At 37.3% G+C, this 15,137-nt stretch overlaps 1 protein-coding gene across 1 annotated transcript in view; it reads right to left on the bottom strand.

Annotated features, from left to right (window-relative positions):
* ABLIM2 (actin binding LIM protein family, member 2) overlaps positions 1 to 13,978 on the bottom strand; it is a 56,452-nt gene extending 42,474 nt beyond the window's left edge. Inside the window, exons 1-5 of the mRNA XM_008940909.1 lie at positions 13,945 to 13,978; positions 10,619 to 10,677; positions 6,889 to 6,966; positions 2,232 to 2,378; positions 568 to 600 (exon numbers count right to left, since the gene is read on the bottom strand). Of these exons, the coding sequence (XP_008939157.1) occupies positions 568 to 600; positions 2,232 to 2,378; positions 6,889 to 6,966; positions 10,619 to 10,677; positions 13,945 to 13,978 (351 nt within the window). The remainder of the gene's footprint in view (positions 1 to 567; positions 601 to 2,231; positions 2,379 to 6,888; positions 6,967 to 10,618; positions 10,678 to 13,944) is intronic.
* Positions 13,979 to 15,137: the final 1,159 nt, after the last annotated feature.

Below are 15,137 nucleotides of genomic sequence, written 5' to 3'. Positions count from 1 at the left end.
TGAGTTACAATCTGGGAAACTATGTTAAGTGCTATCATCACTTCCAAGTTGATGTTTCTTGAAGCAATGATTGGCCTTGATCACTAAGGCATATCAAAATACCCAGACCTAGAAGTACAGGTACATGATTTAACTGTACGTGTGCAGAGAGTGTAAGTAGTTTAACTACTTGTAAATAAAAAAAGAAAAAAAAAAAGAAAAAAGAAGAAAAAGCTATGTCGAGCATTACTTCAAGTCAGCTCACACTGGCAGCTTTAAAAGAAACATAAATCATGTTTCCCAATATAATTTATTTAGTAGAGCTTGAAGAAGTGACCACCATACAACCTTTATTTTGGAAAGCAGAAACATGGATGACAGTGGTGACAGATGTATACAGATGACAATCCAGAAGCAGAGCACATATTCAACACAAGTAACACTGTGAAAAACATAAATTATAAGACCCCATGCACTACAGAGGCTAGAGGCAAATCCCACACTTCAGACGCTGCTGGTTATCAATATGACCAGGTTTATGCATCACAAAATGGGTCAGAAGAGGAGAGCTAAGGCATTGGGGATTACCTCAGTAGGTGTTGGAGAGAGCAACTGAGGTGACTGCAAACAGCAACACACAACAAATTAGTGATACAAATTCATGCATGATGTTACTTGCGAGAAGAATTACTCTTAAAATACCAATATCCATGTATACCACATGATACAGTTAGGAAAAACACTTGTCAGTTAAGTTAGGGCAATTTTTCTTTTTCTTTGTTTTTGAATAAGCAAATAAGGAGTAAGATACAAATAATTACATATGAAGCTTTAGTTGGTTTCTCTACTACAAAATCCTTGGCTCTGGTGAGGCCAGTCCTGTGCCACAGAGTGCTGCTAGTAGGGAAACTCCCATTTAAAGCAACTGCCTGAAACTACACACAATCCCTAGTAAAATCTGCATTGAAGCACCTCCAAAATCTGGACTAGAATGTTGTTGTTCAGAGATGGCTTTTTAAGGGAAGCAAATTACCCGTACCATTCAATTTTTAATGAAATATGATGTAATTTGACAATTTTCTTTTCTGTCTAGATGTAAATGGGCAGCTGAGGAGCACTAGAAACATTATCAGCACCTGCAAATTTTGACATAGAACAGAAGAGTTTATATTGCATGAGTTCATGGCTAGGCAACAGCTTTCAGTTTGTGAAATCAAAAACTTGAATGCCATTTATGGCCTTTACCAGATACAAGCTTAATTCTTTTAGGATGCATTATAATGGAGCTACTGTGGTTTGGCATTTTACAGAGAGGGTTGGGAAGAGAGTCTGCAAAATCTAATGTATGTGCTGCACTTCACCTGAGAGTAGTACTGAGACTTAAGTGTAAAAGGTGTAAGTGATAGCAGGACTAGGGCTATTATAAATGGTATGGCTATTATTTACAGCATTTCTTTCTACCCATTCCCTTATAACTATAGAGAACAAAGGGGACTTCCATTATATTAGCAAGATCTATATGCTCTACAACTCATATATCTAAGAGGTTTGATTTGTAAAAACATGTCTAAAATTAAAAAAGAAATCATAAATTCAAATGAAAGGTAAATAAGGTTAGGGAAGAAAAGCTAACTTGCATGACAGGAGTTATATACAAGTTTGCTTTACATAAAAACAGAATTAGTATTAGAAAGATTATGTTAAATTAGATGTCATTAGCACAATCTGTGTAATATTAGCTCTGCATATGAAGAGGCTGAAATGCATGCGTGACACGAGGATGAACTTTAGTAAGGGACAGTTGAGAAAAATTTGTACATAGGAAAGTGACACCATTGTTGTGTTACCAAATAACATGGTACACTTTAAAAAAAAAAATAAATCATGAAAGACTTTTGGCTTCGCTTCTGATTTTTGTGTTATAATTAGAAATGGCTCCTGTTTCCTACTGCATGCATGTAGAATTCCCCTCATACATAAATATATTTTAATTACATGTCATCTGTTTAAAAAAATGATCACACAAAGCAATTATTTAACTTACACAAACTAAAAAGTGAAATGAACATCTCACTTATTTTTTGGAAGGTCTTGTGAATGAATGGATGACATGACTCAACTGAAGCTATAAAAGTTAGTTGTTTTTTTTTAAAAAAAAAATATGCACATGTTTAAGCAGTGGTCAGCAACATGTTTAAGGACACACATAAAATCTCAAATTCATAGTAAAAAAAATACCCATGTTTCAGTACCTCCCCGTAACTATGCCTGTCATCTGAAGAGTAACTGATATATGGAGAATAGGAGATCATATCTGGGCGGTCAATGTTATAGATGGCTTTATTTTTAGGAAGAGCAGCCAAATCCCTGTAGTCAAGAATTTCATCTCCAAGCTTTGCCTAAGAAAAGGAGGAAAGAAAGCAGTGAGAATAAGAAAGAATATGATCAAGATGCAATCAGAAAAGGACAGGTAAGTGTAGGCAGAAAAGTCATCATCATCATAAAACCACTTTTTATGTTTGTGCACACTTAAATCTCTTCTATTTACTACACAATGCTAAATACTGCTGTTGTTTTCTTTTTATGTATATAGTGGTGCTTTCTACGTTTCTTTGTCACTCCTGTTTGGATAATAGGAATAGCATGGCATCTTTCCAGGCCCCTTGGTTATGTCCTACTTACTGTAGCTGCACAGCAAGACATGGGGGACAGGTATTGTAGTCTTTTTCAAGCAAAACACCCATCATTTTAGAGTGGTTTCAGTGTGCAAGGGTTCCCCTATCACAAGAAGTACTGAACAATCAAATACGTTTTTCCAACATATACTCTCCAGATACTGAAAAACATCTGTCAGGTCTTTAATTTTTCCCATTCAGCTGTGTCCCACAGCTTCACCTCCTTTCCTGACTGTGTCTAAGAAGCCCTTAATTATGGGTCAAAAACCAGCAGATGATGGATTTTCACCACAGTGGATCAGCTGGAAGATCACAGATGCCACTTAAGTAAAGTTCAAATCCTTTCATGAGACTCACACAGGCACTGGGATAAAAGGGCTGTGTCGCTCCCCATTCTCCTCTTACTACGCTTATTCCAAAAGTGTAATTATCAAAGTGCCACATTTGCATCAAACCTGTATTCAGCACATACTGTCTTGTAGATACAACAAGTTGGCCACATTGAGAGTGGAGAAATGGGCAGTTTAAGTGCCTCATTCCCAGTTCAGGCCTTGCAGAATGTTGGCAACAAAATGAGTGAATCTTACAATTCTCTGAAAATCTCAGTATGATCAGCTACAAAAGTGTAATAATGTTTTCCACTTGCAAAAATATGTAAGTATCCATGATTTATGTGTACAGTGATTATATTTTTTCTTAGTATGAGCTAAGGATTTTCCACAGAAGTCTTCTACTAGGTTAATCATACAGGAAAAATTTAGTGTGACAACTTTTGGTTATTCCTTTTTCTAAAGCAATGTATGAATTTGTGGAATTGTAAGCAACATGGAAAGGAGTAAGATTCTTCTTAACTAAGAAAGTGGAACAAAGTTGCCATCATCGTCACATATTCTCAGCCTCAAAACTAATGAAAAAATGTCTTTTAATCAAATATGTGATTCTTTACTGATCTACAGATCTCACTGTCTTTGCAGCTATTTAAGAACCTAAAGAGCAACAAAGTAGCCCCCAATGAAAATAAATCCCTCCCTGCTTAGAAGCCAGTGGCAAGCTCTAATGCAGAGAGGTCATGCAAAGGTAAGTAGTATGTCCATCAGATATGCTCCAGGGAGAATTTGGGCAGCACTACACCAACAAGGAAGGCCAAGGAGGCTGTATTTCTGAGTTACCTAGGGTTGGAGAGATTATACAAGTGAACGCAAAGAAGTTCAGAATATTTAAATGTGAATTACAGTAATTTTAGCCCCTATCTCTCCACATGATGTGCAACTTGAGATCCTCCCATTTGACTTCAGAACTGTCAGGAGTAGAACTTAGTTATGTAATTCCTTTCAGTTTAAATATCAAAATGTACACAAATTTAAATGAAGAATTACTTCAGAGATACAGCTTCTCTCTACACACTCAGTTCTACAAACATTCAGCCTACAGTGGTTTTATTTTATTTATTTCACCTACTTTCAAATATGTGAGTGGAATTCAAATATGCCAGGGAAGGCTCAAATTATAGCTAAGAGGCTTTAAGCCATTTCTTCAATAATCTGGTATTTTGGATTCTGTTAAAACCATGCTCTAAGTTTAGAGTATCTATTTCATTTGGAATATGTAATTTTACAATTGTGTTATTGCAAATATGATGAATGTAAATTCTATCCCTAGTATGAGAACATACAACACAGCTATGTAACCTAACCTAAATCTTTTAGTTGGATGTATTAGTCTGGAGCACCTAATTCTTTCTTCATAAAATTCACCTCTGTATAAAAAAGGACATTGATTTCACCCTTTAATTTCTAAGTGGTATTTAAGGACTGAGGTGATGGCAGCAGTAGGGTCAATTTCAGCTGGGATATAGTGAAGTCATCACTAAAGGTTATGAAAAGATGCCCATTAACTTCAAAGGGCATTGGCCTATGCCTTCTCAGTGCACAAAGACACCAAAGTCTGATACAAACAGATGTAGAGAAAGTGGTGTGTGGCTTCAGTAAGCCATTGGTGTGTACCACATTCAGATCTAATCAGAACACTTTTCTTCACATCTCCCTAGCTGACCACTTAACCATGACCCAGAAACACATCTCCCATGAGATGGTGCCTTGTTCAGAATGATTGCATTGCTCTGACTTGATGCCTTTGAAAGTATAATCACCATGAAGTAATGGTTCCTAAGCTTTAATAGTTTTCTCTAAACTCTCTTTTGTCCAACATGATACTTCAGAGAGCTCACCAGTTGTTAAGGTACAGTCTTACTATTGGTTGTAATGATCTGAACCCATGGACACTATTCTGTGTGTGCCCTCCCACTCTGCTCTGCCTCCTATGCTAGCGTTACAATGCATGTAGACAGCTGGGTCTTTTATTGCCTCTTTGGTTGGCTGGAGGTTTTTCTTGGGTTATTTTTCAGCTGAATCTGGTCTCCAATCTGACTGATTATACCACCCCTGTGCACCCAATACTACTAGCACCAAAAAGAAGATAGGAAGAGGTGGCCAGAGCTACATGTGGGTGGGAACTTCCTTTCAGTGGCAGCATTAATCTAGGTTGGGTAAAACCAATCACAAAAGCAAGCAAGACAAATCTTGAGCATGTCTGAATGTCATAACACCCCTGTAATAGAAACCAGATGTAAGATAGCCAAAGAATCATTCTGATAATATAGAAGTCCAGAAACATGTTTTTAATTTTTTACTTTCCTGTTTGTGAAAGCCAAAATAGGATTTAATCAATCTCACAGCTTTGACAATTAAGCAGTAATAGATGAGACAGATACACCATGAACTTGCACACCTCCAGGGAATCTTTTTTTCCTAACTGATTCATATTTGTTAGACAACTTTATTCTTTCACAGTCCCAGCTGCCTCTAAAGTACAATACAGTAAGAAACATTAGAGTTGTGTGCTGACTTAATGATAGCCTTTGAAAAAAAGAGGGAAAAAAAGAATGGAGGTCTGTCCTTGTCTTCTAACAGCCTGTGAAGCACATTTAAAGTTGTAATCACAAACACCAAGGAAAACAGTACATCTAACAGTTAGATGTGTCACTAAAAACAGACAAATCTTAGAATAATGCTTGTACTTATAAAAACAATGAAGTGGTGCATGGCTGGAGAGAAAGACACCATCTGGCCAAGAAAGTGTTCACATGACAATGAATTGTCTTCAGAGGCAATGACTTTTTTTACTGGCAATATACCACTGGTATCCACCAGCATGGAGCTCTCCTGGAAGGAGAGCTCAGAAACACTGATGAGCATTTAGATAAGGGGCAGTTTCTCCACTTCTAGTTAGTCTTACTCAGATAAAGGGTATATGGCTTTCAAAATAATTTTTACTTGAAAAAAACGGACAAGTTTGGCTCAAAAGCACACTTTTACTTGCCTCAATGTTGTAGATAAAAGCCCTTAATCTTTGTATAATAACCTCTCTGGCAGTCAATTGCATCTCCAGAAATTTCCTCGGCATATGGTCCTACCCAATGAGAACAATCTGTCTTCCTGAGAGATACTTGGACAGGACAAAGAATAGCCCTCATAATACTGCAGGTCTCCCAACAGATTTTGTATGGCTCATGCCACACATGGATATTTTTTACCTGTTGGTGGTAGCCTTGAGAATTTGGCCATGAACACTAGCTACAGCAATTACAATAAGCAAAGTACACCTGGTATTGAAAAAAAATACTCAAGCTTTTATCATCCTTGTTATTTTAAATTCCCTCTCTGAGTTTCCCAGAGTGAGCACTTCTTGAACCATAAGCACATCAAAGGTTCTCTGAGGTTAGGGGCTGGCATTTGTCATGGCCCAAGTCCTGCAATCACACACACGAGTGTTTTCATAAGCAATCAGATGCAGGCTCAAGAGCTCAATTTAGACAAATGTTCAAATCTAAGCTTGTAATCTACCTGCGGGCTGTACTGTTTACTTAAACTTTTCTTTTTAGAAAGCACTGTGGTATTTTGCATGCTTTGGTACAAGCCATGTCTAGTTCACAATATAAGTGCTATAAATACACCACAAAAAAAAAAAAAAAAAAAATAAGAGGAACTGCCAGAATTCTGTTATGGCAAATGTAGCATTTTAACTTTTCAAACGTGAGAAAGCAAATTCCATTTTAGAGGAATCACCAATTGCCGTGATTTGGAGTCACTAACTTTCCACACAGTCTGCTGAACTGCACGAGGAAGCAGAGAGTTATCCACACCCCACAGAAGCAACCTCACCATGAAATACTCACATAGATCACACGGCTCGGGGAACCTGACGTACTTGAAGCAGGTACAGAAATAATGCTCTCAGAGGAGGTCCTCGTCTCCTGCGGCAGAAGTGAAACAGAAGAGAGATAGAGAAGAAGAGAAAATGTGACTGTTACTTCAAAAAAAGTGTGCAAGTCATTTAATGTAATCTTTATCACTCAAAAATGGCATATTACAGCAACCTCAAAACATACCAGCGTATCAAGGAATTAACGATAAAAGAATACTTTCAGTCAATCACATGAACATTTTGAAAATGTGAAACTTATTTTACATATGACTTTCTTTCCCCTTCCCTTCAGAACAAAATGGCCTGGAGCACTTCTGGGCTGCCAGGACAGCCTTTGGGCACTATCAGAGACTGTTCAAGTTACAGGATGGAGCAGTGGCAGCATTTTTGTTCTAAGGTTATGCTATCAAATCCATATACACTGCTTCTGGAATGTGCCACGCTACCAGGCCATTCACTCCCAGCAAACAGCACGACATCCTGCAGAGCATCCTGAATCAGACTCCCAAGTGGTTAGCTTCCCCTCCCTGACTGTAAGGCTACCAGATTAATTGTAATATTTGACTGCTTTTGCTCTGTCTTCAATCATTCTGGCATCCAGAGTGACAGATTTTTATTGCTTTCTTTTTGTTAGATTCCTTTATGATGAAAAATATGTTACTTTTAAATAAACAAGGGTTGTGAGACACATTTATATTAACCATGAATGAACAGACCTGACATTCATAACTGAACATTAAACACATCTTACTATGAAATCAATGTTTTTACCCAGATACTATAATTCTGGGTAAATATTCTTTCCCATCTATGGAAAAACCTGTCACTGATTGCAAAAAGTACGTGTTTTTTCCACGTGCTCCATGTGAATGACCATCATTTACTATCTCACCAAAGGCTGACACTTCTTACCTGGAGGTTACAACTGTTCAAACTTTCTAAAGGATTTTAACATTTTTAAGCTGTCAGGTCAAGGTAGCATCCTGCTTACTATTCCAGTATTTACTTGACAAGCTAAAAAATCACAACTATCCTTCCACAGAGCTTCTTTAGCCCAAATAGTCCTGTGGCTTCTCAACAACACTACGTGGAGATACTTATCCATATAAAAAAGATTGAGTTTAATTGTTTTGGCATGTCTGACTGGGATTTTGGAATTTTTTCCCCTCTCATTTTCAGGTCTCTCATGCTGAGACTCTGTACACACTCAGGAGGCCCAAGGGGACGAGGAGAGAAATAGAGTATTATCTGAGAAATACTTGTGGCTGCTGTTGAGATAATCATTTCACACAAACTGTATAATTGCACTGCTTTTCTGGATAGTTAAAGCACACTGCAGTTTTCCAAAACTTGTGTGAATTACTTGGAAGTGTCATCAATGTACTGATGTCATGTGCAAAACATACTTCTCCTTCATGATGTCTTTACAGAAGGCCCAATGAAGTAGAGAAGAAGAAAAAAAAAATCAAACCTGCACTATTCCAATGTTTTAAACCTTGTTAAAGTCAAATGACAGTTTTGGATTAAACTCAGGATTCCCTAGATAAAGCTTCAGAGCTTCTTTGTCACGTACTTCTTCAGCTTGCATCCGTGCTTCCTTACACTATTCAGATACTCCCACAAAATTTCCCCTTTCTCTTCCTGGTGATTAAAACCTGCTCATTCCACATCTCAGACATGCTCTTTATTCTCTGCACAATCCACTACCACTTTTAGCATCCCCAGTCCATGCCTGCTGCACATAATTTCCCAGCTTTTGCAACAAAACCTGACATTTCACTTGACTGCACTGCCTCTGTTAGTTCTTTTCTCTATACTACACATCTTTATTCTTCCTCCACTTACCTCTTTTTCCTTTATGGCTTTTGATAATCCTCATTCTTTCTTTTGCTACTGTGATTTCTCCTGTCTTTTCCAGCTTCACCCCTTCTGCTTACAATCTCACTTTCCTATCATGTTTTCTTTTTTTTTTTTTGTCACTATCTTTCACAATTTCTTTTTCCCTTCCCTTCCATCTCCAAAGTTTTGGAGTGTGCTGCCACTTACTCCTTCTGCATTTATCACCTACTTTAATTACATGTTATGCACAGATGTCTATAAATATACAGAAAGATAACTTTTAAAATAACAAATCACAAAGGTTGAACAGAAAATTTCTCAACCAGTATATGCCATTCCCAACTTCACAAGTTATGTTGAAAAGTCCATTGCTACCCTCTTTGAAATGAAATCCTTTCTTTTGGTTTATTTTTGGAATGAGTATAAATACAAACAAACAAAAAGACAAAGAACCCTAAGAAAATTTACTAGATTTAGGAAAATTTTTTGAGCTCCATTCTGGGAGTTTTCCCTTGTCAGGCAAAATTCCTACTGACTTTCAGATACAGATGCCTTCCTCTCTGCCGGGGCATGGGCAAACTCCCAGCCCTCAGGAGAGATGTGTTATAAATCAGTCAGCCTTTACACAACATCTTATAAGTATAATTTCTTTGCTTTTGTGAGGAAAAGGCATAGAAGTAGGAACCCAATCCAATGGTACAACTTGTCTGCCTTCTTTCTTGGGGAGGGGAAGTTACTACATTTTCAAAAAATTACATGGGTTTTTAGCTTTGCAACTTCAGTTACTTAATCCTTATTAAAGAATTTATTAAAGTATTTTGACGATTTAAAATATACATATATTAAGCAATACATTTTATACTGAAATGGAACTTATTTGCTATTCAGAGCTTACCATAAAGAATACCAGAGCAATCACTTCCCAAATACATGAGTACAAAAAATACAGCCAAGATCCTTCAGGGTAAAGTCCAAACCAAATTTTTTTCAAAACTGTAATTTACTCAAAGTTGCACTTGCTAACACCCCAGATTTGTAAACACGCTTTTTATAGCTGCTGCCTTCTGCTCTGACTTGTCCCAAGTGCCTTCCATCCAAGCCTTGATGAATCAAAGCAAAGCTTTTTCAAACAGAGATACCAAGGGTACCACTTGGAGCATCAGAGAACATAAGAGCTGAAAACCCCCGTACTTGGCCTCCACATTAAATGAGATAGTTGTAGCTCAGTCCCACCACTTCAGAAGGATAATTTCCCCAGCTACAGACTAATTCTTCATTTCCTAGGGCCAGCTTATTCATCTGCTAACCTTGTAATTACTGACGTTGCCAGAACTCCCCCTTTTCTCCTTGCACGCAGACAGATGCACAAATCATCCAACTTAAGGAGGTATTTAAAGCCAAAGTTTAAATGAAGTTGGGACTGGCTTGCCAACATTTTACAAATAAATAATACAAAAAGAAATTCCAAGATGATTTTTTTTTGCAAAAACAAATAAAATGAAAGATCTCTTTTTTGTTTTAAGTGCAGAGCCACATAAAAAGAGGTCATGCACTGGTCACAGCATAATTAGAAGTTAAAACTCAACTTTTTTTTTCTGATTCATATTTTCACATTTTTCCTTATTCAGCTTATACCTGTAACTCTTAGGTCAGCATTGTCCTGAAACTGTAGCTTTAATCATTAAGTAAGAGCAGAATATTTATATTACATTATTACATTACATTTACCTACTAGATTTCTGTCACTTAAACTTACAGTACCGAAAAAAATTCCAAAGCCTTCCCCCCGGACTCACTATGGAAAAAGGGGTAGAGGATAAAATGGCAATGGAATAGCACTGGGTAAAAATACAGTCTTTTACCTTGTTTTTTTCTTCAGCCTTTGCAGCCTGTCTACAAACTGGATGCCAAATGGATGTACCTGGAAAGTAAATTTAAAGTTCTGCTTAATATAGTTCCTCTATAAGAACCTTAAAAGGTTTTAAATAAGAACATTATTAAACATTGTTGTAAGGTTTTATAAGACAGAGAGCTGACTGATTCCATTGCAGTCACTATTTCATGGATACGTTCAAAGCTAAAACTGACAACTTCTCAGTATCAGTAAGCGTGATCACATATATTTTAAAGACTAAGTGCACTTCAGAGAGCTACATGTACTACAATATGTGAAGTCAACATAAAACCTGAGACCTAAGAAATGTGATATGGGATCTCTGGAGCTCCTCCAGCCCAACCTCCTGTTCTGAGCAGGTCCCATCACAGTGAGCAGCTCAGGGCTGTACCCAGTTGGATTCTGCATATCTCCAGGGGTGGAGATCCCTCAGCATCCCTGAGCAACCTGTCCCACTTTCATGACAAATTTATTTTTTTCTTTTACATAGTTAGAATTCCCTGTACTCTTATTATACATATTGTAATAATCTGGCCCAAGTCACACTAAGTAACAGACTGTGATGGGATGGAATAGCATTGTGGCATTTAACACTAGCTCAAAATCCCGTCTCAGTATTCGCTGTCCTCTTCTTCCACTTGCTGTGTTTGTCTCTTTTAAGTCATGTACAAAGGAACCGCATAAATTCAGGGGAATATCAATCCTAGAGAAAGCAGGAATTACAGAGAGAATGAACAAATTCTCCACTGCATGCAAGTACTGAAGAGGATTATGAACTACAGAGATATATGTAAACATTAAGTGTAAGCAAGAAACTTAATACTTTTACGTTAGTCACAAAGGGAAAAAAAAAAAAAAACTTTTAAAAAGTTGAGCACAATGTTCAATACTTAGCATTCAATGGAAGTGGGATACGTGTAAATACAAAAAACAGAAGAATTATTGGTCAATTTTAGCAGTCAGAAGGAACCTTTATGTTTACGCCAGCCTGAGCTTGGACAAACTAAAGCTCTGCACAGTTACATGTGAGTGAACTGCAACTTCTGCCTGACTAAATGGGAAGTTGAGAACCTTTGTGTTACAAACATTTAATGTTTATATTGGGTGGAGAGCACCAAGAAGTGTTATTGGAAATGCTTTGTTTTCACAGCAGTTTGATAGTTTTCTAACCAGTGGATTTTGGAAACACGGTAGAAACAGAAAGTCTACTTCCCAGAAGACAGATGGAAATCATTAGAATTTATTTCACAAAAATAATCCAGATGAAGCTAGACTCAACCAGTAACAGACTATCTGTAAGTACAAACTGGATAAATTATGTTTACTAAGTTACTGAAATTTTGAGGAAGTGAACCATTAAGAAACTTCTTCCTAGCCTCTTTAAATTCAATGCTAATTTATCTTCCAATTACAAGTAGGTCTGAGCTTGCCCACCGAGAGCATTTGTCCCAACTGCTGCGTGAATTGATGTAAATCTTCCTCATGGTTTTAAGAAGTATTTACATAACTTTTTTTGTATTTCTCCCCTCCGCGGTCAAGCAAAACTGGCTGTGAAACTTTTTCACACAGATGAATAAAGAGTCCTTTCAACCAGAAGTCATCTGCTGGATAACCACTTACAACTCAGTTTCTGCTAAGGAACATGCTACACCTAAAGAAACTTTACAGTAGTTCATAAAGAGGATGAAGAATAAGTTGTAAGACCCTGGACTCTGAAAATTGACGTAACACATCAGGTCAGGCAGTTCAAATACCTAATCACAGATCTTTCCCAAAGTTAATACCAACTTCTAATGGAAGCTGCTCTTTGTGTGAAGACAAACAGTATACAAGAGTAAGCTGGCATGAAAGTTTCATGCATCAGGAAATAAAGTGAGTAAGATGAGCCCAAATTAACTGGATGTGACCATAATTTGCAATTATTTGAACAAAAAATCAGCACAAAAACCTAACAAACAGCCACGCTTATAACAAACTGAACTTAAAAAGAAGATGAACTTGAAACCCAGTTTCAGAGGGTTTGAAATCTAGAAACAAATGTGTAGTTTGGTATCTTTTTTTAAAGCATTGATTTCCCAGGGGATTTTAGTACTGCTAAGCTACTTTGCAATTGGAAGAACCACAGCATTTTCTGGCTCCTGAGGGAGAATCCATGAGCACACACAAGGATCGTTATGTCCTTTAATGAGCTAGTTCTTGTTGCAAACCAAAGTGACAATAATATTGTCATTTCAAATAACGTACTAAATTATAACTAGATCTTACTGAGACCACTCTTGTGTTTTAAATAAAGTCTTGACTTCTCCAGCTTAATGAATGATTTCAAAGTACGCTTCCAGAAAACTGTGGACAATTGCAAAGTTGTAATACAGACCTGGGAAACATGTGATTTTAGGATAACACAACAGTCTTGCAGTTCCCACATCTTACTGAGTTTCTCTTTTCTGTTTTCCTTTGAAAAGATACTGCCAGTCAAAGACATCAACAAAAGCATTCATTTTCTCTGGGGTCTGACCCTGTATTTAACTGTGTAGATTCATTTCTTTGATCAGTTTAGGGCAGCTAAAAGTTGTTGCATGTGAAATATAGATGCTAGTTCATATTTATATTAGATAATCTTTTTTCCATGTAATAAATTACTGTGCAAGTCTGTATTTATTACCACTGAAATCCCCTGACAAGAAACACTGAATTTCTTATTGCTGCATAAGGTATAAGTATATTGTGTGGTAAAGACTTCAGCTCCATAGCATACTGTTTTCCAGCTTCTGAGGGAACTTATGTCTGACTGAAAAGAATTCAGGTAAGTAGCTTCAGATTTTCTCCTCATATACCAATGGGTACTGAACTGGTCTTAGGACTGCAACAGCAGCTTTAGGGAACCTGCTGTTCCACATGCTTGTTGAATTCCATCTGGACCATTTATTGGTGCAGTAAAATCACCTTTTTTTTAGTAATTGGAAAATGTTATTATATTATTTAGTATATGGAAAATGTGCTTCTATTTGCAGGAAATAACTGGTACCAGTCATCCTTTTTGTGATTCACACTTGCTATTACTGAGAAAGGTAATAGGTAAGAAGGAACAAGGGTTTGCTTTTGTTTTTCCTTAGACTACACATTCCATTCTTCACTTTATTTGGTGGTTATGAAGTGAAAATCTGTGCAAAACAGCTCAGCCATGCTAGCAGATATAGGGAAGAGGGCCATGCTGCCAAATGTATCTGGTGTTTTTTGTTTGGTTTGTTTGTGGGCTTTTTTTGTTTGTTTTTTTTTTTTTGTTTGGTTTTTTACCTTGAAGATACATTTCTTCTCCTTCTGCAAACATCTGATTGCACCTGACACATCGTGCGCAGGTTGGGTGATAATGTTTTTCTCCTGCCTGTTTGGAAAAAAAAAAGATACAGATGATTAAGTATACTGAAGAATTTAGCAGCTGCACTATGAGAAGGACATTTTTAATCCTCTAGAATATGACTAGTTAGAGTACATTAGTTAACACAAATTAATTCAATCTCCTAGAAGTACAACGCCAATTTTTGATTACAGACGATCCATGATTTAAGAAGCAATTATGGTCTTGCCTACACAAGTTTAATGTGCAATGGTTAAGTCTCTGAATTTACAAAATGGAAACAATTTTCTATAGCGAACATATCTTCCCTGCAAGCAACCATGCTGTGCACTGACTGCAAGCTACTCAGGACTTACCTACACAACGAAGTTGGAAGGTCATAACCTTAAGCATGGATTTGCAGCTCAGCTGTATTTTCATCATGATACCACTGAATATATAATCTTGTGCAAGGAATGCTTGTATCTGCTTTGAATGTGTCTTGCAGGTAACTGGTGTTAAAGGGTTTCTGTGAGGAACGTGTGTGGCATGCCTACAGGACCCCAAGTTCAGACCTGACACCTTTGGCTGCTGTGCACTAACTCCCTCACACAGACAAGCCAGAAGATTTACCAATTGTTCTGAGATTAATCTACAAAATTAATACCAGCATTTTCATTGATTGGAATGAGAATAGGATGAGCCCTAAATTTGCTCCAAACAGTTTAGTAACTCATCAATTTTCACAAATTTACATTTCCGATTACCCATTGATTTAAAACTGTTTCACCATTGACATCAGTGGTTTTTTTTACCAGAGATCTGCTACAAAGAAGAAAGGACTTGTCTATGCCAGAACATCAATGTGTAACACAGACAAGGGTGAACTTAACCACAAATGAATGTCATAAAAAAACTGCCTAGATTCTTGAATCAAGGGATTTATGCAGGATGCAATTTTGGTTGCATGGCCAAAATTCAGTTCTGTGGCTGACTGTGGGCAAACTTGTTAACTCTGGTTCCCACAGGCAAGGACAGAAACACCACAAGGTAATATCGGCCTAAGCCAGAGACAAAAATAGCGTTCAGGGAGTTGTACACTTCTGAGTGAACCATGTGAAAGAGCCTCTCCAAACTGCACCCCTACCCCGTC

The sequence above is a fragment of the Merops nubicus genome, unplaced genomic scaffold (genome assembly GCF_000691845.1).
Source record: "Merops nubicus isolate BGI_N331 unplaced genomic scaffold, ASM69184v1 scaffold15445, whole genome shotgun sequence".
In the NCBI taxonomy this organism is placed as follows: Eukaryota; Metazoa; Chordata; class Aves; order Coraciiformes; family Meropidae; genus Merops; species Merops nubicus.
The sequence above is the reverse complement of the archived record's forward strand: the minus strand, read 5'-3'. Positions and strand labels throughout refer to the sequence as shown.